This window comes from Calypte anna, chromosome 18, assembly GCF_003957555.1.
Source record: "Calypte anna isolate BGI_N300 chromosome 18, bCalAnn1_v1.p, whole genome shotgun sequence".
Classification (NCBI taxonomy): domain Eukaryota; kingdom Metazoa; phylum Chordata; class Aves; order Apodiformes; family Trochilidae; genus Calypte; species Calypte anna.
In genome coordinates, this window is record NC_044263.1 from 436,209 (window position 1) to 457,696 (window position 21,488).

At 63.5% G+C, this 21,488-nt stretch overlaps 3 protein-coding genes across 7 annotated transcripts; 1 reads left to right on the top strand and 2 right to left on the bottom strand.

Moving 5' to 3' along the window:
- Window positions 1–62: 62 nt before the first annotated feature.
- Window positions 63–8,728, bottom strand: TIMP2 (TIMP metallopeptidase inhibitor 2). Its single transcript, XM_008494557.2, has 5 exons — window positions 8,343–8,728; window positions 2,653–2,753; window positions 2,466–2,574; window positions 2,021–2,145; window positions 63–1,683 (listed from the first exon to the last, which is right to left on the bottom strand). The coding sequence occupies exons 1-5, from the start codon at window positions 8,467–8,469 to the stop codon at window positions 1,483–1,485; spliced, it is 663 nt and encodes a 220-aa protein (XP_008492779.2). The 5' UTR covers window positions 8,470–8,728; the 3' UTR covers window positions 63–1,482.
- A 2,792-nt stretch (window positions 8,729–11,520) lies between these two features.
- CANT1 (calcium activated nucleotidase 1) lies at window positions 11,521–16,111 on the bottom strand. 5 transcript variants are annotated; one of them, XM_030461836.1, is made up of 4 exons: window positions 16,035–16,111; window positions 13,243–13,882; window positions 12,823–13,026; window positions 11,521–12,365 (listed from the first exon to the last, which is right to left on the bottom strand). In XM_030461836.1, exons 2-4 carry the CDS (start codon window positions 13,859–13,861, stop codon window positions 11,995–11,997), a joined length of 1,194 nt encoding a protein of 397 aa, XP_030317696.1. In that variant the 5' UTR covers window positions 13,862–13,882; window positions 16,035–16,111; the 3' UTR covers window positions 11,521–11,994. The 5 variants fall into 5 exon arrangements, with proteins under 5 accessions (XP_030317696.1, XP_030317697.1, XP_030317698.1 ...); XM_030461837.1 differs by lacking the exon at window positions 16,035–16,111 and adding an exon at window positions 15,766–15,840; XM_030461838.1 differs by lacking the exon at window positions 16,035–16,111 and adding an exon at window positions 15,674–15,728.
- Window positions 15,910–20,566, top strand: C1QTNF1 (C1q and TNF related 1). Its single transcript, XM_030461840.1, has 4 exons — window positions 15,910–16,271; window positions 18,385–18,555; window positions 18,675–18,814; window positions 19,216–20,566. The coding sequence occupies exons 1-4, from the start codon at window positions 15,925–15,927 to the stop codon at window positions 19,764–19,766; spliced, it is 1,209 nt and encodes a 402-aa protein (XP_030317700.1). The 5' UTR covers window positions 15,910–15,924; the 3' UTR covers window positions 19,767–20,566.
- Window positions 20,567–21,488: the final 922 nt, after the last annotated feature.

A 21,488-nucleotide genomic window follows, 5' to 3' on the forward strand; every position in this document is an offset into this window, starting at 1 on the left:
TGGGAGCTCCTGGCGCAGCCACACGATGAGAAACAGAAATTACAGCACAGGGACCGCACAGCCGGTGGCAAAACAAGTGGGAATATTAAAACTCAAAGATAAAGACTACCAGCAGAGACAGGAGCAAATGGCACATATGATATAACCATACAGTAAGCGAACGGGAGTCGTATATGGGATTGATTAGAGTTGGGGTGGTTTTTGTTGTTTTGGGTTTTTTCTTATATTTTTTTTTTTTTTTTTACTTTCTTTTTAAAATTGTTTCTCTTTTTAATAGGTTGAAATGGCCCAGACTGGTCCAGTACGACATCTTAAACCTTACAGGGACGCACAGCATGAAAGTGCCCCCCGGAGCAGGGGAGGGAGAGATCGTTCCCGAGGCTGCGGGATGCGGGTGTTGCGGGATGCGGGTGCTGCCCGGCACACGCCAGCGCCGCTGCGGCCTGGGGATGGCTCAGAGAAAGCGGGGCCCGAGGTGTGCGGGGCTTAACATCACAGGGGGACGGGATGGGGGACGGGATCCGTCCCCAACGCCGCAGAGGGAGCAGCTGCACGGGACAGTGAGAAACACCCTGTGCCCGCACAGCCGGAGCTCCTACCGCAGTGCCCGGCCAGGGGGGTCCCCACCGAGCCCCGCTACCGGCAAAGGCTGCCAGGCCTGAGACTGTCCAGCGACAGTGGCTGCAGAAGGGTCTGGCACTGGTTCTCCATCTTTGCAGAAGGCTGTGGTGGAATCAGTCTCCCCTCTGCCACGCTGGGGAAGGCGTCGAATCCCGTGCTCACCTCCATGTCCCCAAGGGGAGGAGAGGATTTGGAGAGGGGCAGCAGCGCCCGGGTGCAGGCAGGGGCATCACCCCAGCTGTGCTAACGTGCCCCTCCGGCTTTTTGGGACAAGGCACCTGTGCGGGAGCTGTAGCCCCTGGCCCAGAGCTGGGGGCTCTGCTGAATGGTGAAGTCCCCCTGAGCTGGAGGAATGGACCCTCCCTGCATTCCAATGGGAAGGATGGGTGGTGGGTGAGGAGGGGCAGTGGGGTCCCTGGCTCCAGAGGGTGGCCGGGGACATTGCGGTGGGGAGGGCTGTCTGCGAGAGCTGCTGGGGGTCTCCCACGCTGGGGGCACTCGTAGACCAGCTACACGGAGGGGGCAGCTCCCACCACCCACGAGACTTTGATACCTTCACAGCTGCCGGGTCACCAGGGCTGGGCATGGCCTGATGGGGACACGGCCCCAGCGTGGGGGTCCCCCCACACCCTGCTCAGCCCCACCGCCAGCACAGGTAATGCCTGGCACAGCTGTGGGCTGCCAGGTGCCTGTGGCACAGCGGGTCCCCGTCCCTGCACATGCGTGGCAGGCACCGCAACCCGGGGACCCCTGCGGCCGAGCAGGTTTTCATGCTGTCTCCAGGAATTGATATCAGCGTGGACCAGTCTAACATCTCGCAGGTTTTTTTTTCTACTGGCTACTGGAATGCACTCATTTGGCTTAGGGGTCCTCAATGTCGAGAAACTCTTGCTTGGGGGGGGCCATGCCACGGTACCAGGCGCACGAGCCATCGCTCCTCTTGATGCAAGCGTAGTGCTTTGCCTGCCGCCCATCCACGTTGTTCTTCTCCATCGCCCAGTCTGTCCAGAGACACTCATCCGAGGAGGAGACAAAGCAGGGGATGGAGAGGCAGCGCGAGATCTGCACACAACAGGGAACGTCACCAACCACCCCGGGGGGAATGCTGGGGTTGAGGGGGAAGCAGTGTGGGGCAGCTGAGGGGTCCAGGCTGCCCCATCCCTGCAGGCCCTGGTGGGGATATGACCCCCAACTGAGGGATCCCAGGGTGCAGTTCCCAGATGGAGAAAGCCAGAGGCTCAGCCACCCTTCTCATGTCCCCAGGCAGTGCCATGCCCCTGCACAGCATCATCCTTGAAATTAGGGAGGGGCATCTCTCCACGCAGCCCACCCCACCTTGGGGCTGCAGACCCCTGTGAGCGTGGGGAGTGAAGGCAGCCTGTGCCGGGGGGCTGCTCACCTTGCACTCACAGCCCATCTGGTACCGCTGGTTTAGGCTCTTCTTCTGGGTGGGGGTCAGCGAGTCCCAGGTGGAGACCAGGTCGCAGAGCGTGATGTGCATCTTCCCATTGCCCTCTGACTTGCCTGGGGAGAGGCCGGACAGACCGCTCAGGGGGCCCCCCAGGACCCCACATTGACACGGGGTGCCTGGGGTCAGCAGGCTGCTGCAATCTGCCCCCCTGCACTGTTCCCCAGAGGCTCCCCCCTGCTGCCCCTATCACAGCCCAAGGCTGCTGAGCATGGCCAGGAACCTGCTGGGGACTCCACCGGGGGCTGGAGGTGGGAGAAAAAAAAGGAAGGGGGAGGGTCCCTGTGCCCAGGGAGTGGGCACACACATCTCGGACGGTGGCAGGGCCAGCACTGCCACCAATGTCCCCTCAGGACCCTCCCTCAAGGCCACTCACCTGCAATGAGATATTCCTTCTTCCCGCCGGTGTCCAGCAGCCGGCCACACACGGCAGTGGATGGAGCCGTGTAGATGAACTCGATGTCCTTGTCAGGGCCCTTAAACATCTGGGGAGCAGGAGGGAGAGTGAGTGACTGGTGCCGAGGCTGCCTTGTCCCCCCACACTGTCCCCTTCCACCCCTTACCTTGATCTGCTTGATTTCATACTGGATTCGTTTGATCGGATTCCCATATATATCATTCCCTGAATCCACCTCTTTCGCAGACACGGCCTTTGCTCGGATCACTGCAATGGAGAGGTGCTGGGGTCAGCAGGGGTGGAGAGGGACCAGAGGTGCCACCAGCACCACACAGTGCTGCCCCGGTAGGACTGTCCCACTCCTGCCTGTCACCCAGATGGCACCAGAACAGCTGAAACCTGCCAGCAGTGTCCTGGGAGCACCACAATGTTTGTCTCACTGTCATTAATTAAACTAGGCTTTGACAACTGTCCCAACCAAATGCCTGCATGGCCTGGAGGGACAGAGGGAGACCTGGAGGGTCCCCATTAGGTGCAGGGAGGTGGGGGCCACAGGGTCCCTGTCCCACCACAGAGGGATGAGCCCCAGCCCCAAGCACCTGGCCAAAGGCAGCAGCCCCCCAGCCCAGGGTGGTACCAGCACTACTGAAGTCAGGTGTCCCAGGGTGAGTGAGGCTGTGGCACCCCAGAGCCTGGGGACAGTGACACAGGGACAGCTCTGCTGTGGATGGGTCCCTGCAGTCAGGCTGCCAGCACAGCCTGGGGACACACAAACCAGCACAAGTGCAGGGCACGAGGCAGGGACCTGGGGCACCCGAGCGGGCAGAGCCAGCTCACCCTTACTCACCAGCTGGAGATGTGGCAGCCAGGTTGGTGCCGTGCTGGGCTGGTGGACACGGCTGCTCTGGGACCTGCAGCTCCCAGCCCTGCACAGCTCTCTCTGGGAGGATGGGGACTGGCTTGTGTCCCCCAGTGAAGGGTGCCAGGGTGGGAGCAGCTGGGGACACGCAGCTGGCACAGAGGATCTTGCCTTCCTGGCCAGGCAAGGGGAATCTGACCACACTCTATAAATACTGGGGGGCACGTGGGTGGGCTATTTGAGCAGAAGGTCAAGGGGGCACGGCCCCATGTAGCTATCAGGAACAACCAGCGGAGTTTACTCGGGAAGGAGAGGGTGACAGAGGCAGGGGCTGGGGAAGAGACTTCCCAAAACAGCCATCCTGGTGGATGTGGGCACCTGCTGTGAGCGGGCAGGCGGCCGCAATGCCTGCCAGTACCGGGACTGCACCAAGGGCTCAGGGCCCCGGCACACCGGCAGCGCCTCAGCAGTGCAAGGAACCCCTTGCCCTCAGCACACAGCCCCCCACCCTGGTCCCTGGCCCTGGATGCAGGAGCTCTGCTTGGCACACACCAGCTTGATCCCTGCCTACTGCCAGCACCCATTCCCTTGCCAGGGTCACCACAACCACAGGCCAGCAATGGCTCCCCAGATCCAAAGACTCCACGTCCCCACGTGTGCCAGACCCTTCTCTGCCCCACGTCTGGCTGCAGCGTAACCTGGGTGCAGCCAAGCTGGGATAGCCGTGCGCCGGCCCAGGCCCTGTGGCTCCAAGAGCGGGGAATGGTTACTGGTTCAGTGGGCTCCAGCCTTTTCCACTCACGTGCTGATGAATCACTTGACAAAAATGCAGCCCAATTCTAGGCGGATTTGTTCTGAACAGTGCGGCTTTGTGGAGGGGACGGCTGCGCTGCACTTTCCCCGCCAAGACCCCTCGGTGCAGCCAAGCTGCTCCACGGCAGCCAGGAACCGGAGCCGAGAGGAGGGCTGCCCCGGAGCAGAGCCCGGCTGAGCCCCTGTGAGCAGGAGGCAGGGACAGAGGGAACCCCTGGGTGCTTCTGGGTGCTTTCTGACAGCAACCGGCTCTCAGACCTCCCCAAATGCCAAAGGCCCCATAAGCCACGTCACCCACCACTCCTGCCACCAGCCTGCACAGCCAGCAGAGCCCAGAAGGTGTCCATGAAGGTGAGCTGAGCACCCACACGGCAGGCACAGCACCGAAGGCAATGCTGGAAATGCTCCTTTCCCAGGAAGGACCAGCTGGAGCAAGGAGTTGCACGGTGGGGTGAATCCCCCTCAGCAGGGTGGGAGCCCAACCTGTGACAAACCCTGTCACCCCTGTAACGAGAACCTCAGAGCACTCCAGGGTCAGACCCCTGCAAGGCAGTGGGTCCTCTCCCTGACCTCTGCCACCACGGTCCCACTGTCCCGGCAGGGCAGGGGCTACAACAGGGCTTTTGGCTGGCTGCTTTCTGCCTCTGCACTGGGACAAACGCCAGTGTCTGCTTTTAACTCTGCACAGAAGCTGCTGCATGAGGGGGCTGCACTGCTCACCCCAGCTGGCGACCAGCACACGACTGGCTGGGACAGACTGGGGCTGTGGATCAGCTCCAGGAGCAAAGCTAGGGCAAAAGAGAATCACCCACCCAGCACCACAAACCCACCAGGACATCTCTCAGGGCTTGCTGGTGGGATACTGTCCTTGCTGGCCCCCACCATATGGCTGCCCTATGGGGGTTTTACCCCATGTTTCTGGCTGCTGAGCAGGGGTTAACCATTGCTGCAGGAGTGGCCGTGTGCAGCCAACGGGGTGATGCTGCAAGACCCTGCAGGGAGAGATGGCAGCCTAAGGTTCAGCCTGGGAAGGAGGAAAGAAGGTCTGGAAGAAGTGACCCACCCTGGGGAGACCTGCCAAGGGGGCAAGCTGCAGCTGGGGTGGGTCCTGCCATCACCCACCCCAGCTAGGGGCAGCCACCCCATGGGCAGCATCAAGACACTTGGCCCCAAGACTCCCTCCCAGCCAGGGATGTGCTGAATGGTCACCCCTTCCTCTGCCATCCCACCCAGACCCCACCACGCAGCTGCCCGGGAAGTGCTGGTGCCTGCTGACCATGGGGGCCAGCACCAGGCTGAATGGCCAAGGAACAAAGCTCCCTTCTCCAGGGCTGCTGGCAGCAGCTGAGCCAAGGGGCTGGCTGCCAGTGCCAGTGCTGCCCACCCAGCACCAGCAGCCTGGGCGCCTGTCCCCATGTTGGGGGCAGCCCCAGGGTGGCTCCAGCCCTGCTTGTGGCCAGCAGAGATGGAGAGACAGCAAAACCATCCCCGGGTGCCTGCCAGCAGCTGTGAGGGCAGCGGAGAGAGGCACCCCACACCCCGGAACAGCAGCAGGGCAGTTTTGGGGATGTGCAGCTGAGTACCCCTGTGGGAACCCCACGGAGAGAAAAGGTGGAGGCCACAGAGGCTCCCCCCAGTGCACAGCAGCGCCCATGGGGAGGCAGCACCCAGGCCCCAGGCCCAGCTCACCACCGGCCTGTGCCGGAGCTGCGGGTTCCGCACTGCCATGGCCGCCCGCGTCATCCCGGCGCTGACGGGAGCAGGACCCAACCCAATCAGCAGCAGCCCCAGCAGTCAGCCCACGGCCCCTCCGTGACAGCAGCACGGGAAGGGCTCCAGACACCGGAGCACTGGCCACCAGCAGCTCCCCAGCCTCACCGGGGCTTGGCGGGGGCTCCCTTCCTGGAGTCAGCGCTGCCACACAATGCGAAAGCCAAAGCTGTGCCTGGAAGGGCTGAGCATCACCTCCCTCACTCTCCACATCCCCATGCTGCTCCAGGGGACACCAAACCCGCTCCAGCGGCCACCAGCCCCTGCTGCCCAGGCACAGCCCTGGTGAGGAACAGCAAATGGGGCAGCCTTGACCCCTTGTGCCCTGCAGAAAACCACTGCCCATCTCACAGGCCAGAAAACACAAGTGGAGGCAGGGTAGGTCATGCCCAGACTCCCTGTGACCCCCAGACCCCCTGGCACCCCATGCCTGAGGCAGTCACATCCACCTCCCGCTGCACCACCTGGAACTATATCCCTGCACTCCGGCTGCTCCAGGGGAAAGCCAGCTGCAGGGACACAAGAGTGGGGAGAGGGGACATGGGGAGGTGCAGATGGCTGTGGCAGGTACACCCCATGCTACATCCCATCCCCATAGTGCCAAGACACCATGCTCACCCAGTTGCCAGCACATCATTGGCCACCCCGGATGCACCCAACACCAAAGAGTGACAGCCATCACCCCCCCCCACCATTGAGAGGCCAGCATGAGCACAGGCTGCTCCACACAGGGCAGCTGGGGACGTTCCAGCAGCACCCAGATGCCCCAGGCTCTCCCTGGACTCCCTGTGACCGCAGGGATGGAACTGGCAGAGGTGCCGCCCAGCTCCAGAAGGTAATATGAGGAGCACCAAGAAGGCCAGGGATTACAGGCTGCAAGAGATAGCTCCATGCTGTGTGGGAAGAGGAGGCTGGGGAGCCCATGTCAGGATGAACCCTGCTGTCCCCACCTGGGGTCACACAAGACAAGACCAACCCAAACGAGTTGCACAGGGGACTGGGACCCGAGAGATGCTCTGGGGGGAAGCTGCCCTGGCACGACAGGCTCTGAGTGCCTTCAAGAACAGCACCTGAGGAGGGCAGCAGGTCAGCCAGCACTGCCCGGCCACACTGAGCCCTCCCAAGGATGGCAGAGACAGCCGGGGCCACCAGACAGATGGTGACTCAGCAGCTGAGTCAGGGATGAGCCAGCACCCCAGGACGGGCAATGAGTCACGAGTGCCCCAGGGAGCTGAGCCCCAGTGGAGTGTGACGGGAAGAGGCAGCCCCACTCCCGGAGCAAGCGTGGGGGATGCTGCAGTCCAGATGCACTGGCTCCAGCAGCAGCAGCTCAAAAATTCTGTGCTCCATTTTGTCCAGAAGCCTCCCTGTTCCCCAACGTGCTTGGCAGCACGCTGTGCCAAGCAGCGAGGCCAGGCAGAGCCGGGGCACACGGGGCAGCAGCCCGGGGCTGCCGGAGCTGCTCCCATGGAGAAGCCATGCCAGGAGCAGGGCTGGAATGGGCGAGGGGAGCCTGGAAATCCATCCAGAGCATCCTGGCTCAGAAGCAGGGGATGGGATAGAGCCGTCCGGAGGCTGGAGCTGCCTAAGTGTTTGGGAATGTTACCTCTCCAGCTCAGGCTGGGAACAGCCCTGCAAAGGAGAGCGTCAGGAGCTGGGGCTGGCCTGTTTGTTTAATATGTTAAAATTTAATAAGGGCATTATTCATAGAAAGAGGAATCCAGATCCCAGCGTTGCCAAGCCCTGCCTTTCAGCAGCATCCAAGCTGAACAAAGTGGGACGGGGGAGAGGAAATGCTTGGAAATAAGGAACAGACGGGAGGTGACGGGGCCCGCAGGGCTGGCTCTACCGGGCCGGGGCTGGCCCTGCGCTCCAGGCCGGTACCGTGTGGCTGCGCTCGGCGGGCCCTGGGTCCCCCCCGGGGCCGCCATCCCCCGCGCTGCCACGTACCATCGTTGTTTAACCGGGCCCACCCGTGTCACTGCGGAGAGCCCGGCCCGGCCCCGGGTTTCCGGCGGCTCTCCGCACCGCTCGGGACTGTCCAGGGCAGCGAAGCCGGGCGGGGCAGCAAGGCTCCCCCGAAGCCGCGCGGGGAGGGACAGACACACCCCGGACAGACAGACAGACAGACGGACGGACCGCGCCCGGCCGCGCATCAGCTCCCGCCGACACACCCCCGGGGCGCGGAGCCCGCACCCGTGCGGGAACTGCGGGCAGGTGCCGGGGAGAGGGGCGGCTCTGCCCGCCCCCTGCCCGCCCGACGATTCCCCCCCCCGCCCCGCCACAACTTTCCGCCCCTTCCCCCCTTCCTGAAGTTCGCGTGGGCTGGGCCAGGGGTGCAGGGCTCTGGGGGTGCTGCCGGGGCCCCGGGAGTGCCGAGCCCCATGGGGACAAAGCGCGGGGGCGGCGCTCACCTACGTCCGCGTTGCAGAAGGCCTGTTGCGGGTGGATGGGCGAGCAGCTGCAGGCGTCAGCCGGGCGGGCCCTGCCGAGCAGCAGCACGGCCAGCCAAGCCAGCAGGCTGGGCAGCGCGGCCGGCATCTTGCCGCGGGAAAAGCCGCAGCCACCGCCGGGCCCGCCCGAGCCGCCGCCGGAAAGTTTGGCTCCGGCAGCCGCGGCCCCTGCGCGGTGTCGCGGGCGCTGCTGCCGCCGCTGCTCCGCTGCCTTCTATGGGGGTGTTTTCCTCCTTCCCCGGCTGCCGCTCAGCCTCGCTTTTTAACGTGCTCCGGGGATTTGCTGCTCCTCCTCTGCATGGCGCGGGGCCAGCCCGGCTGCTCCCGCCCCTCCGCAGGATGCGGCTCCGCTCCGCGCTCTCCCCCCGGCCCGCCCCTGGGACCCGCCGCCCCCTCACCCGGGCGGCACCGGGAGGGGAAAGGCCTGGCGGGGGCAGGGCGGGACCCAGCCCCCGCCCGCTAACCTGAAGCCCGGCCTGCGCCCAGGAAGAAATGGCGAGGGGAGCGGGGGGGGCTGCAATAAAGTCCGTGCCCCAGCACTTCCTCTCCCTCCAGCTCAGCTCATCCCACCACCCGTGTCCTCGCATCTGCTCCCTCTCCCGCCCCCGTGCCAGGGACCACGGCCGCGTCATGCGTGGTCCTGCAACGTGGAACCACAGACTTGGGGCCTCTCCCCCTTGGCCTTCAACCACCAGCCACACAACTTGTCACCTAAACCCCACCTCGTCCCCAAACCCCATACCTTGTCCATCTCCTGGCTGCACCAGCGCAGAGGGTGTCAGCATGACCACACGGCAGAGTGCTGCATGCCCAAAATGTACCTGCATGCCCATGCCCAACCAGCTCCATCCATCCATCCATCCATCCACCCATCCCTCCCTCCAGTGGTGCCTTCGTGCCCGGTGGGCAGAGAGCTCAGCTCTGCCTCTGGGCAGGGACATGGTTCCTGATCACAGCTGAGCCAGGCACCGCAGGCACACATTGGCAGGGACAGACAGCACCGCAGCCACACAACCTGCTCCTGAGCTAGCCTGCTGCCACCGCACTGCCCTGCTGTGGCTGCTCACCTCCCAGGGCAGTGGCAGAGCTGTGTGCCCTTTCGGATGAGAAGGAACAGCTGAAACGTGGGCAGCTGAACCTGGTCCAAGCCCTGATTAAGCCTGCAGGGAACTGGTGGGAGGTGACCGATGATATCTGGAGATGTGGCTCCAGGTCCCCAAGTCCACTGTGGGGAACATGATTTGCAGAGGCTTGGGCAGCAGTTGCCAGGAGCCCTGCCAGCCTGGCTGCTAAGGCACCAGGTGTTTCTGCTGCTCTGACAGCACTGCAGGGCTGAGGATCTGGGGGTCCAGGGATGGTGCAGCCTGCTCCTGCTTTTGGCAAGGCAGGAGCTGATGGTTCTGCTGCCACACCACTCTCAGACCCCTGATATCCTGCATGATGGGCTCCTGCCAGATCCTGACAAAAAGGGCTGGGAAAAGGGCAGGAGGACAGGGCAGGTGGTGGGACGATCTACAGGGGCAGGGGACACAATATGGGCAGGCCCCTCTCCCCAATGGGGTGCAGAACTCCCCGCCTGGCTGAGCCCAGGAGACAAGAGGAGCCACACAGCAAGAACAGCCATGGGGACAGCCACCAGCACAGCCCCGGGTCCAAGACAGGTGCTGTGGTCAGGCCGGGAGGGCAACTGAGGCCAGGAGAGGCTCTGCCAAGCGCAGTGCAGGTGAAGGCAGAGTGGCCGACATGGCCCATGGCCAGCTGGCGCCTGGCACAGGCTGGGGACGTACCTCGGGTGCCCTGGGCCAGGTGCTGCATGGGCCCCATGGCCACGTGCAGGGGCTGAAGTCAGCTCTGCCCACGGTGCTGGGGACGGCTCGGTGCCCGGTGCAGAGCTGCCTGCAGAGGAGATGAGTGCACTGCTCACAGCCCAGCACCGCCGTGAGTCATTGTCTGGGATAAACGAAAACACGTGTCCAACCTCAGACAAGCTCCTCGCTCAGCTTGTGGAGGTGCTGGACACTGTAAACACGGGTGGGAGAGGGATGGCAGTCTGGCTGGGCTCTTGGGAGGGTCTCCATCCCTGCTAGCTTCCTGGCCACCTCATCACCAGACCCCTCCCTCCCCACAGGAGGGGGTGTCAGGTTGGGAAGGCATGGGGGCCCAATGGCCTCCTGGACCCGCAGCTCTTTGAGCCCTTGTGAATTTGTGCTGCTGCCCTGCAAACTGGGGCAAACTGGCAGAACTGGGGGCACAGCCCAGGAGCTGCAGTCCTTGTGGTTAGTGGCTGGGGGGGAGGAGGCCCCGGGGGCCTGCAGATGCCCTTGTTTCACACTCACAAGACCTGTGCAAGTTCCTCTTGGGGGGACGCAGGCTGCTGCCGTGATTTCACAACCCTGCTGGTGAGCTGGGGAAGGGCTCCCCGGCCAGCCAAGCTGGGGCTGCTGTGAATGCTTCCCAGCTGCTGCTGGCCCTGGGAAGCCAAGCTGGTGCTCCTGGATCTGCCTCTTGTGCTGAGTGCTGCAAGCCCTTGGAGCAGGAACAGCCATGCTGCCAGGAGCTTTTATCTACATCCTGGCTCTTCCCAGAGCCTACAGCTGTAGAGGGACCTCCAGGGTCTGAGCCATGCACAGCCAGGGCTGGGAGAAGACATGCAGGCAGCAAACCTCGTACCTCATCAGGGTGCTGTCTGGGAACGGCGCAGGGATAGACACAGGGATGTACCCACCCTACACCCAGCCACAGCTCTTGGCCCAATTAGTCACTGTCCCCTCGGTGAGAGGGGCAGAGGGACACCACTGCAGTCCTCTCACACATGAGACCCTTCTCAGGAAACTGCCGAGGGTCACCCATCAGCCTGGCTGTAATGTCACCCAGCTTACACGAAAAGGGAAGGAAAGCCAGTTTCTGGGGAAAAAGCCTGATGAAATCCCCCAGAGCTACGACATCATGGGCAGCCCTGACCTGCCCTGGCTGTGACACCCAGCTGTGGCCCTGTCCCTCCAGTCACCCTGACCCTGGGAAGGTCAGGAATGGGACAGGATCCAGTCAACTGCACCCTCAAGGATGCTCCTCCCCACAGGGATGCTTGTCTGCATGCCTCTGATATGTTCCCAATCAGATGCTAGGGACACGGATCAGAGGTGATCCCATGCTACAGGGACGGGTCTGGTGCTCCAGCTGGACACTCACCTCCCTGGGGGGGGTTGTGACATGGTGGGACATGAGGCAGAGCAGCAGAGCTGGGGCTCAGGCTCTTCCTCATCTACAAACCCAGAGCCCAGATGTCACCAGCGCCACAAGCACGTACAGAGTTTCTGTTGCAATTAGGGGCTGGACATTAATGACTGGAGCGAGGGGCCTTCCTGGGGAACTGGCACACAGGGACTTCGCTGCCTGCCTCCTGGTTGGGGCTCACACCACCCTGTGGTGGCTGTCCCTTACCACCAGGTGCCACTGCCGAAACACTCGCACCACGCCTGCTGCAGCAGAGCCAATGCTTTACAGGAGACACCAGGGCCAAGTACAGAGCTGGGAGTGCTGCCCGGTGTCTCTCCCCAAGCCTGGCACGGAGCCTTTGGCTACCCTTACCCCTCCAGTCCAGTGCAAAAGTCGGTTAAATAAACTCAATGCCCTCATATTTCACACTCCCAATCCTGGTCTCAGGCAGGAGGAAGCGCCCGTCCAGCGTGAAGGCCATGATGTAGCTGGCGATCTTCCCGTTGTCCTCTTCTGATTTCAGCGCCACGATGATCTGGTCGTCAGTGTCTGGGATGAACTTGAAGGAAGAGAAGCCATGGGTAGGGACCACCTCGCCCACATGTCCCACTGTCACATCCCTGAAGTCCTGGGTGGAGCTCAGCAGCAGGTTGGTGCCTCGCCGCTCATCTGCCTTCTCGTTGTAGCGCTGGTGGCTGGCGCGGCGCGGCAGGAAGAACCAGCGCTGCAGCGTGTCACTCCAGGAGGCCGACTCGTGGATCAGGTAACCTGCGGCAGGGAACGGCGTCTGATGGCACAGGGCAAACGGCAGCACCCACGGGGCTGGGGCAAGACCTCTCCCCACTCCAGAATACACTGCAGCTGGGGAGGTCACAGCCCTGCTGCAACCATTTCCACCTCCTCCTGCCCCACTGCCCCTGTAGCAGCCCCGCCAAATCCCTCCCAGAACTGGGCAGGGGGACCCTGGCAAGGCCTCCTCCTCCCGGGGGCTTGGCTGCCAGGCACAGCATGGGCTGAGCCACCCTCTAGCTGCTCGTGGCACAGAGAAGGAAGCAAACCAGCCAGGACAGGCTTTGGCCTCTCCACCGGGATCAGGGGAGGTCTCTGGCCTCCAGCATCCTCTAAATCTCATGCAGGTCCTGGTATCTCTGGGAAGGGAGATCCCATCCCCAGAACTCACAGAGACTGTGCAACAGGGGGCAACAGGAGGAACCCTCACTCATACCTGGTGGTCGGATTCCCGCTGCTGCCCTCAACGCGTTGTAGTTCGCCACCCAGTTCTCATGGCCCACGTCACCCTTGTAGCCAATGACTTTCACCCACTCGGGGTTCTCGTTCACCACCTCCCCTGTGGTCGTGGTCCACTCCTTTCCCAGTCCCCCCACATAGAGGTGCTCGTCCTTCACCGCCAGCCACTCTGCCTTGAAGCCTGCAGTGGAGAGACCAGCATGAGCTGGGGCTTGGCCAGCACAGGGACACCTGACCGACCCCACTGCCCTGGGCACAGGAGGGAGGCAGTCTGGGGATTGTTCCTCTCCTGGCTGGGCCTAGGGGGTCACAGAAAAGGTGCACCCCACCCCAGTAAATGGCAAAGACCCACGGGTTTCATGGTTCTGTGTCTGCAGGGCAGGAGAGCGGAGCTCACCTTTCCCCACTGTGCCATCCCCGTCTGGGAGGATCACCCAAGGCACCACTTTGTTGCCTTCAATCTGGTAGACAACTCCTGTCCGGTCATCCACAGTGTACAGCTTCCCATTGAATACAACCAGCTCGGAGAGCTCCATGCCCCTGCCCTTCTCAGCCAGGTGGGACTGCAGCATGCTCTCATCTTTGTCCCACTCCACTGTCACACTGTCCCCACTGTCTGACAGCACCAGGTAGCCCTTCTTCAGGTAACTGAACCAGGTGTGCTCCTCAGAGCCCCGGGACTGCGTGTCCAGGTCCGCGATGACGCCGATGCGGTAGCGCACGCCCTCGGGGTTCCTCTGGGGTGGGGACAGTGGGTAGGTGTCATTGTAGTGGTCCCCTGCCCGCAGGCTGAGCTGCCAGTTGCGAGGATGGGGAGGGACGGGCCGTGCAGGGGAGGACCGGTGCAGGCAGAAGAGCAGCAGCACAAACCCCACACAGGCTGATGACAGCACGATGGCCTTCCAGCGCAGTCGGAAGCGGGGGTCAGCACCCTTGGTCATGGACGCAAGGACAGGCAGACCACCCACGCTGATCCGGAGGGGGCTCATAGACTCATGGCAGGGCGGGACGGGCATCAGAGTGGGGGTGAGGAGAACCTGGCAGCAAAGAAGGGAGGGAGCAGGTCAGAGAGCTGGAGCCTGGTGCTTCACTGAGCTCAGGGGCAGCAGGGCACAGCCAGGAGGAAGAGGTGAGAGCCCCAGGACCCCCTGTGTTGGGATGTCTGGCTGCACAGCATCCCCACACAGACCTGGGGAAGGAGGTTCCTGTCCAGAGGTGGGGACAATGACAACCCTTGCTGCCTCTGGAGTGGCTGGCCAGCCTGGCTCAGCTTCTGTGGCCCCCGGGAAACAGCTCTACCACTGAGCATGCCCCCAGGCCCAACGGGGAAAACGGGAGACACGTGGCAGCTCCGCCCGAGCAGGATGCCAATGCCTGAGCAGGAAGCACAGCGTTCGGATCCAAGGGACACACACCCCGACCTGCCCGGCCCTGAACCCGCAGCAGCCCTCCCACCCCTGCCCACGGGCACAGCAGCTCCTCCGAGCCAGGACTCTTGCGTTGTCATCTGCATCCCCCCTGGGGTGTGTGCCCACCCGCAGGGCCGGGGGCCAGCAGTGCCCCTCTGTGTCACCTCCCTCAGCGTAGCACAGGGGACAGGGTGGCTCCTGCAGAGGGGCTGCGCAGGGAGCATCACCCGCTCTCCCTTCGTGCCACGCACCCCGGGACAGGGACCCCCATCCCGGGGCAGGGCAGAGGAGCCCCCAGCGGGGCTGTCCCCAGGGGACCGGTCACAGGCCTGGTGCTGGTCAAGGGCCGCGCTTCCCGCCGTGGCCGCGGGGCTCTCAATGTGCCTTTGAGCAGTCCCAGGTGCGAACAGAGGAGGCATTGAGCCTGGGGGGTCGCGTCCCGGGCAGGAGGGAGAGCCCCCAGCGGCGGCTGGGGCAAGGGAGCGTCCCTGAAGGGGGGCTGCTCGCCCCGGGGCCCCGATAAAGCTGGGGACAAACCCTCCGTCCTGCTGGGACCCCAGAGCATCGCCCTCAGAAGGGACCCGGGGACTCCGCTCGGTTTCCCGGCCCCCACCGCGGCTGTAGAGAACCCAGCACCCGCCCCGACCAAGGGAACCCCGGGTCAGGGACTCCCAGCTCCCCCGGACACAGGGACCCCCGATCTACCGGTGCACGGCCATGGGACCCCCAGCCACCTCGAGCACTGTCACGATTACAGGGACTCCCCGACTCTGCCGAACGCGTCCCTGGCGACCCCCAGCTCCCTTCCCCAAGGCACCGCCGGGCCCGAGCGGGGCCTCGGGGGTCCCCGGCACCCCCCGGGGTGTGTATGCCCCCGCCCCGGGGCACAGCCGCGATGCTCACGCCGGAGCAGGGGTGCTCGGGGGTCGCCGTGCTCCCGCCCAAGCCCGACGGGGACCCCCGTGCAGCAGCCCCGGCCCCACCCCGCTGTCCCCGCTGTCCCCGCTCACCGCCCGGTCGGTCGCCGCCGCCTCCCCCGCTGCCACGCGCAGCCGCCGCCGCTGCCGCCTACAGCTCCCGGGAGGCCCCGCGGGCCGCCACGGCAGCCGGCAGCGGCCAAACCACCGGCACCGGAGCGAGAACTACAGCTCCCGGCAGCCCCCCGAGAGCATCACTCGCTGCCCCCCCGCCCTCCGCGCCGCTGGGGATGCTGGAGGCTGTAGTCCGTCCGGCCCGCGGCCTGTCCCGGGCCCGGTCTGCCCCGGCCGCAGTACACCCTGCCCGCACACCGGCGGTTGGACCCCAGCGACCGGGGGACCGAGCTGGCCCTGCCGGGTGTTGCCGCCCCGCCTTGGATGTGTGTGTCCCCCTGCCCGCTGGGTACGGCCCCGGGGCAGCCCTGGTGCGGGATGGTCCCACCTCGGCTCATCAGCGCTGTCCTGGCCCCGTGTCCCCCGCCACCTGGGGTGCGGGGAGAGGGCACAGACCCTGCCCGGCAATGTGGGACATACGTTCACGTCTGGCTGCCAGTGGCCGCCCGTGAAGGCCCGTTCCGAGCTAGGGCTGCGCAGGTTTCCGTGATCGCGGGGGCGGAGAACGGCCGGCGACTGTCCCGGCGTGGGGAGGGTCGTGGCCCAACCCCTAGCCCCAACACCAACGAAGCCCCCGGCATGTGCCACCCCCGTTCCCTGAGCCCGGGCCAGCGCCGGACGTGGCGGCGGGCCCGGTGCTGGCAGGGTCCGGGAGCACAGATGGTTAACGCCGGCCGCCCCGGGCTCACATCTGGCAGTGGGAGGGCTGCTCCTCGTCCCGCTCCTCCGCTGCCTCCTCCACTTTCCAGAAAGTCTATTTCCGCCCGGGCCGAGGGAGGAGGAAAGGCTGAGGGAACGGGAGCCCCGCAGGACGGAGCGATCTGCCGCGGGCAGGCTCTGCCCCACGCCCAGGGTCTGGCCCGGTGCCCCGGGGATGCTCTAGGGTCCAACCGGCAGCGCCCCGAGGGAGCGGCCCCGCCCCAGAGGTAGGTGGGGGCGGCCCTGGCCCACAGCAGCTCCAGGAGGGCAGAGGCTGGGAGAGGGTTGGTGCTGAAGCCTGAAATGAGGGATATCCACCACGGCTCCCCCAGCCCTCTCCCCAAAAAGTCCCGGTGATCATCAAATCCAGGGCTGGGCTGCCTCCGGGCATGTCTGCGGGGGACGTAGCGGTTGCTGGGGTCCCCAGCACAAGGTCTTGCTGGTGCTGCCGGGTGCCAAGGGAGCTGGAGGGCTGTGACCTTCCTGGTGACCGCAGCTGCCCCGTGCAGCTCCCAAGCTGCTGCCCACTGGGTCTGTGCTGCTCCGAGGTGCAAAGGGCTGTGCAACCATCCCAAATGCTGCATCAAAAGGCAGGGCAGGGCTTGGCGGCCTCTCAGGTTCTCTCCAACACCCTCAGCAGGAAGGGTGAGGTGGGCATGCAGGTCTTGCTGCATCTTCACCGCTTCTCTGAGCCCCTTCATACCTCCCCCCAGCTTTTGCTCTTGTTTCATCCTGGTCTTTATCACTGCCTGGAATGTACTCCAGGATGTTTTGACTTGCAGTCTCTAGGCTTTAACAGCCACTGAATTTAAATCTCCAAACCACTCCTGGAGAGTGGCCAACCCTGACAGGAAGAACAGTATCTCCTCAGCAGGACTGTATATGCTCTTGCATATGTGGGGACCTCCTGCCCACCATGCCTGCAGGGTACAGGGGGAGATGCCTCCATTTCCACCCCTTCAACAGCCTGGCAAACGGGGTGCCTTTCTCTGTGGGAAGCTCCTGGCAAAGAATTTCTCCTCCCTGTAGAGCAGCTCTCCATAAAGCTGCGTTTTCCCCAGGGCTGAACCTGCTGCAAGTTCTGAGGGCATGTTCAGTTTGACAGTCCCAGAGCTGAGGAAAAGACACGGGTTTCCCAAAACAACAGTGGGCTGTGTGCCGTGCTGGCATAGCTGGAGGCCAAGCAAGGTGAGGAGAGCCAGTGTTGAGGCTCCCCTGGATGAGATCTACTCACAAGCCCCTATGTGGCCTTCTCCGTGCTGCTGCCCATGGATCTGCTCTGCCCATGGCGCTGAGCATGAGCAGGCACCAGGCCAGGGGAACAGGCAGGGAGGATGCAATCCCCAGAGCCCTGCCTCTGCCCAGCAGCGCCAGGGAAACGTGGGCCGAGATACAGGAAGGTAATAAAGGCGGGGGGACAGAGGTACTCGGGAAGTGCGAGAGGGGAGAGAACCTTTGCACAGGGTGTGAACAGTGGGAAAGCCCTTTGGAGCCTTTCTCCCCATCCCTCCGCCTCTTCCTGATGTGAATGTGACTCATAACCCAGGCATCCACTCTGGCCTTGAACGCCCTCCGGGCCACTTCCAGAGCACATACACACGGTTTCCAGAACCCCTGGACTCCAGGGACAACGGCAACAGCCAGTCTGGACACTGGCCCAGCCTGGCCATCACTGACTGTGAGACTTGGAGTGCAGGTGTCCACCAGACAGCAGGAAAAATCTCCTTCCCCATGGCTTGGTACCTTGGCACTGCCTTGGACCTTGCTGCTGCAGGATGCTGAGCAGCTGGGCAGTGTTTGCCCATGGCTGTCCTGGCGCCTTTGTGGACATGGGGCGAGGTGCTGTGTGCCCAGCCCCAGATATGGCTGTGATAAGGCAGGGAAGGGCAGAGGAGCTGCCCAGGCAGGGCCATGGTGCCACCAGCTACTGCAAATATTAGCTTTGGCCTCACACAGGTTGCATGCTCCCAGGAGGGTTTCTCCCGGTGGTGGGGACAGCCAGCCCACGTCCACCTCTCTGAGGAAGCAGATCTTCCCTTGCAAACCCCCAGACCAGGGCCCAGGCACAGGGATGGGGGCAGAGGGCTGGCAGCCCCCAGGGCACAGGAGCTCCTTTCAGGTGGTCTGCTCAGCACTGCATGGCCTGCAAAGGGGGGAGGGATGCAGATCCTATCCCCTGGTCAAAAGATGTATGTGCCCACACTGTGGGCTCTGCTGGGGAAGGGCTGCTTCAAGAGCAGCCTTTTGGGACTGGAAGCACAGCCACTCTGTGCCTGGGTCCTGTCCCAGGGATGTGCAGGACATAGCCAGGCTGGCACAGCAGTGTCTTGTCCCCCTCAGCTATCCCTGGCATCTCATGGGACACTGCCACAGCATGGAGTGGCTTTGGATGCACAGTGTCCTGTTGCTCTCCTGCCTGCTGTCACCCTCCCCTGCGGGGACCCAGACCAGCTCCAGCCCGCGTTGGCAGACGGACTCTGAGGAGGCACCATCCCAGCACCATGCTGCCAGGTGAGGGGACCCCAGGGCTGGAGCATTTCACAGCAGGGGAGGGGGCAGCCCTGGCACTGCAAAAGGCCCCCTCCCCCACCCGTAGCTCCCTGTTGCGCTTTGCTTTCTGCCCTCCCCAGGGCCCCATGGGAGCAGAAGTCTGGTGGTGCCCAGGAGGGGCTTCCCCCCCAGCCCCGCTGCGTCCGCTGCTGTGAGCCTGACCAGCGCTTCTACCCCCAGTACCAGCCCCTGCCTCAGATCAACATGACCATCCTGAAAGGTGAGGGCTGGCAGGGCCACAGGCTGTGTCACTGCCCAGGGCCAGACCCACAGCTTGGGCATCTTCAGCCTGGGACCCATCAGCCCACCCACATCTCCCCAGGGGCTGTTCAGAGCTGGGCTCACCATGGTGCCCACCTCACAAAAATTGGGAGGATGAAGCTGGGGCTAGTCCAGCAGCCTGCACAGACAGGGGTGGTGATCAAGAGATACCCAGGGCATGAGCTGCTCCTGCTCTGGGCAGCAGCTTTGGAGACAACAGCAGAGCTCATGGAGGAGGCAGGGGCTAGGGGGTGCCCCACCGTCTGCATCCCCTTCTGGCAGACAAAGGGGCTTCCATGGCACTGGGTTTAGAGGTGACACCACCTCTGACAACACAACTGTCCCTCCTGCTTCACTCAGGTGAGAAGGGGGACCGTGGCGAACGAGGCATGCAGGGCAAGTTTGGCAAGACGGGGATGGCTGGCAGCCGGGGTCACACAGGTCCCAAGGGACAGAAAGGCAGCGTGGGTGCCCCAGGGGAGCGCTGCAAGAGCCACTATGCTGCCTTCTCGGTGGGCCGCAAGAAACCCCTGCACAGCAATGACTATTACCAGACCCTCATCTTCGACACGGAGTTTGTCAACCTCTATGACCACTTCAACATGTTCACGGGCAAGTTTTACTGCTATGTCCCCGGGATCTACTACTTCAGCCTCAATGTGCATACCTGGAACCAGAAGGAGACATACCTGCACATCATGCACAATGGGGCGGAGGTGGTGATTCTCTACGCCCAGGTGAGTGACCGCAGCATCATGCAGAGCCAGAGCGTCATGCTGGAGCTGCAGGAGCAGGATGAGGTCTGGGTGCGGCTCTACAAGGGTGAACGTGAGAATGCTGTCTTCAGCGACGAGTACGACACTTACATCACCTTCAGCGGCCACCTCATCAAGTACAGCGGGGACCCCTAAGCACCTGCTCCTCCTCCCCTGGTGCGGGTGTGCGAGGAGCCCCTGCCACGCCCTCATCCCAGGAATGCCACCTATAATTAAGCTGTTAGGCCTTCTACATGCCACTACCCCCAGCAGCTGTCCCGGTGTGTGAATAATACCCCATCCCCAGCTCCTCCAGGCCAATCAGATGCACCTGGAGAAGTCAAAGCCATTTCCAACCCCTGCTGCATTTGTGACCCAGGCAATGAGCAGCTCATCCCCAGTGGTGCCTGCCTCTGAGCTGGTCTTGCTGGTGTGCAGGCATGTTTGTTGGCAAGCGTGAGGCAGCACAAACACCTGCAGCATGTTCCTCCCTCACCCCCCTCACACTCTGATATGCTCCCCAGGCTTCTTCTCCTGGAAAGGGACAGAGGGTTCCCAGCAGCCAGCAGGAAATGCAATAAAACCACTAAGGGCCCCTCTTCCCTCTCACAGAGCTGGGTGCCACCAGTGTGGAAGCTGCAGCACAGTGCTGGGTACCCTGGGATGATGCCTTCCCTGGGAGCATGGTGCATCAGTTCCCCTCAGCAAGTCCCCATCATGGTCCCCCCCACCGCAGCTTCTGCTTGTGCCAATGCTGCTGAGGAGGGGCTGGCCCCCCACCAGCAGCCTTGGGTGCGGGGCCTTTGGCCTCAGCTTCTTCCTCTCAGGTTACATTATCTGCTGGCCAGGCTTTTATTTTTGTAGATGCAGTAGGAGAGGGGGGGCCTGGGGGCAGCATGCTGTGCCCCCTGCTCTTTGTACAGCTTTTGGCCACATTAAATACCCCACAACTTCGAGTCCTACTCACAGTTCCAGTGTGTTCTCTTGGTTTGTGTGTGTTGGGGTCCCTGGGGTGCAGAGGCTCCCAGAGACCCAGGTGCTGGCACAGTGCTGCCGAGCTGGAGGTGGGAAGGGAAGGGAAGACTGTTTCTGGAGAGCCAGGGAGACCTGAGCTGGGCTCCATGAGGGCTGGGAGCTCCCCAGGAGCTGGGGGCAGGCCTGTCAGCCTGGGGTGGCAGCTGGGTTTACCAAGAGTCCGGTTCATCTGGCAAGTCCATGGTGACGAGGCAGGTCTGAGGTCAATCTGAGAGGCCAGTGGGTCCAGGACAGGGCTTCAGCTGGAGACCAACATACCCCAGCACAGCAAGGAGAGAGAGGGCTCAGTGCTGAGCTTAAATAGAACCCCAGCCCTGGTGGGTGGGCAGTGGGTGAGTGGGGGCCCAGGTGAAGCCGAGGCTGTCTAGAGCTAATCTGTGGGGCTGGTCCCAGGGGCCCAGCTGGGGATGGAGAGGCAGCTGCCCAGCTCGTGGCCAGCCCAGGGTCCCATCCCATCCCCTCAGGGGGGGCTGAGTCCCGTGGCAGCACCGGGGCACCGGGCAGGGCTCAGTCTGATGGTGCTGCTGGCACACGGCATGAGGGGAAGGCTGTAAGCTGCCCGGTGGGCACCAGCCAGGACGCAGCTCTGTCCCTGTCCACACCGCAGGGCCTGTTCTGGGACACATGTCCCATCCCACCACACATGTCCCATCCCAGCACACGTCCCATCCTGTACACAAGTTCTTATCCCGGGACATGTGGCCCCATCCCGGGACAGGCGGGCCCAGGCGGTGCTGGAGGCGGGCCGGGGAGGGCGGAGCTCCTCGGGCCGCGCCTCCGGGAGATCCGGGCCAGGCCCCGGTCGGAGGCACCGTCAGTGCGGGCAGCGGCGGCGGCAGCGCC

Excerpts from the sequence above, each read along its gene's own strand:
- TIMP2 (XM_008494557.2), bottom strand. The coding sequence starts at position 8,469 with ATGCCGGCCGCGCTGCCCAGCCTGCTGGCTTGGCTGGCCGTGCTGCTG. Across the intron at positions 2,754-8,342 it reads CTTCTGCAACGCGGACGTAG|TGATCCGAGCAAAGGCCGTG; the intron begins GTGAGCGCCGCC and ends TCTCCATTGCAG. Across the intron at positions 2,575-2,652 it reads ATGAAATCAAGCAGATCAAG|ATGTTTAAGGGCCCTGACAA; the intron begins GTAAGGGGTGGA and ends CCTGCTCCCCAG.
- C1QTNF1 (XM_030461840.1), top strand. The coding sequence starts at position 15,925 with ATGTGCCACCCCCGTTCCCTGAGCCCGGGCCAGCGCCGGACGTGGCGG. Across the intron at positions 16,272-18,384 it reads GGAGCGGCCCCGCCCCAGAG|CTATCCCTGGCATCTCATGG; the intron begins GTAGGTGGGGGC and ends TGTCCCCCTCAG. Across the intron at positions 18,556-18,674 it reads TCCCAGCACCATGCTGCCAG|GGCCCCATGGGAGCAGAAGT; the intron begins GTGAGGGGACCC and ends TGCCCTCCCCAG.
- CANT1 (XM_030461836.1), bottom strand. The coding sequence starts at position 13,861 with ATGCCCGTCCCGCCCTGCCATGAGTCTATGAGCCCCCTCCGGATCAGC. Across the intron at positions 13,027-13,242 it reads GGATGGCACAGTGGGGAAAG|GCTTCAAGGCAGAGTGGCTG; the intron begins GTGAGCTCCGCT and ends TCTCCACTGCAG. Across the intron at positions 12,366-12,822 it reads AGCGGGAATCCGACCACCAG|GTTACCTGATCCACGAGTCG; the intron begins GTATGAGTGAGG and ends TCCCTGCCGCAG.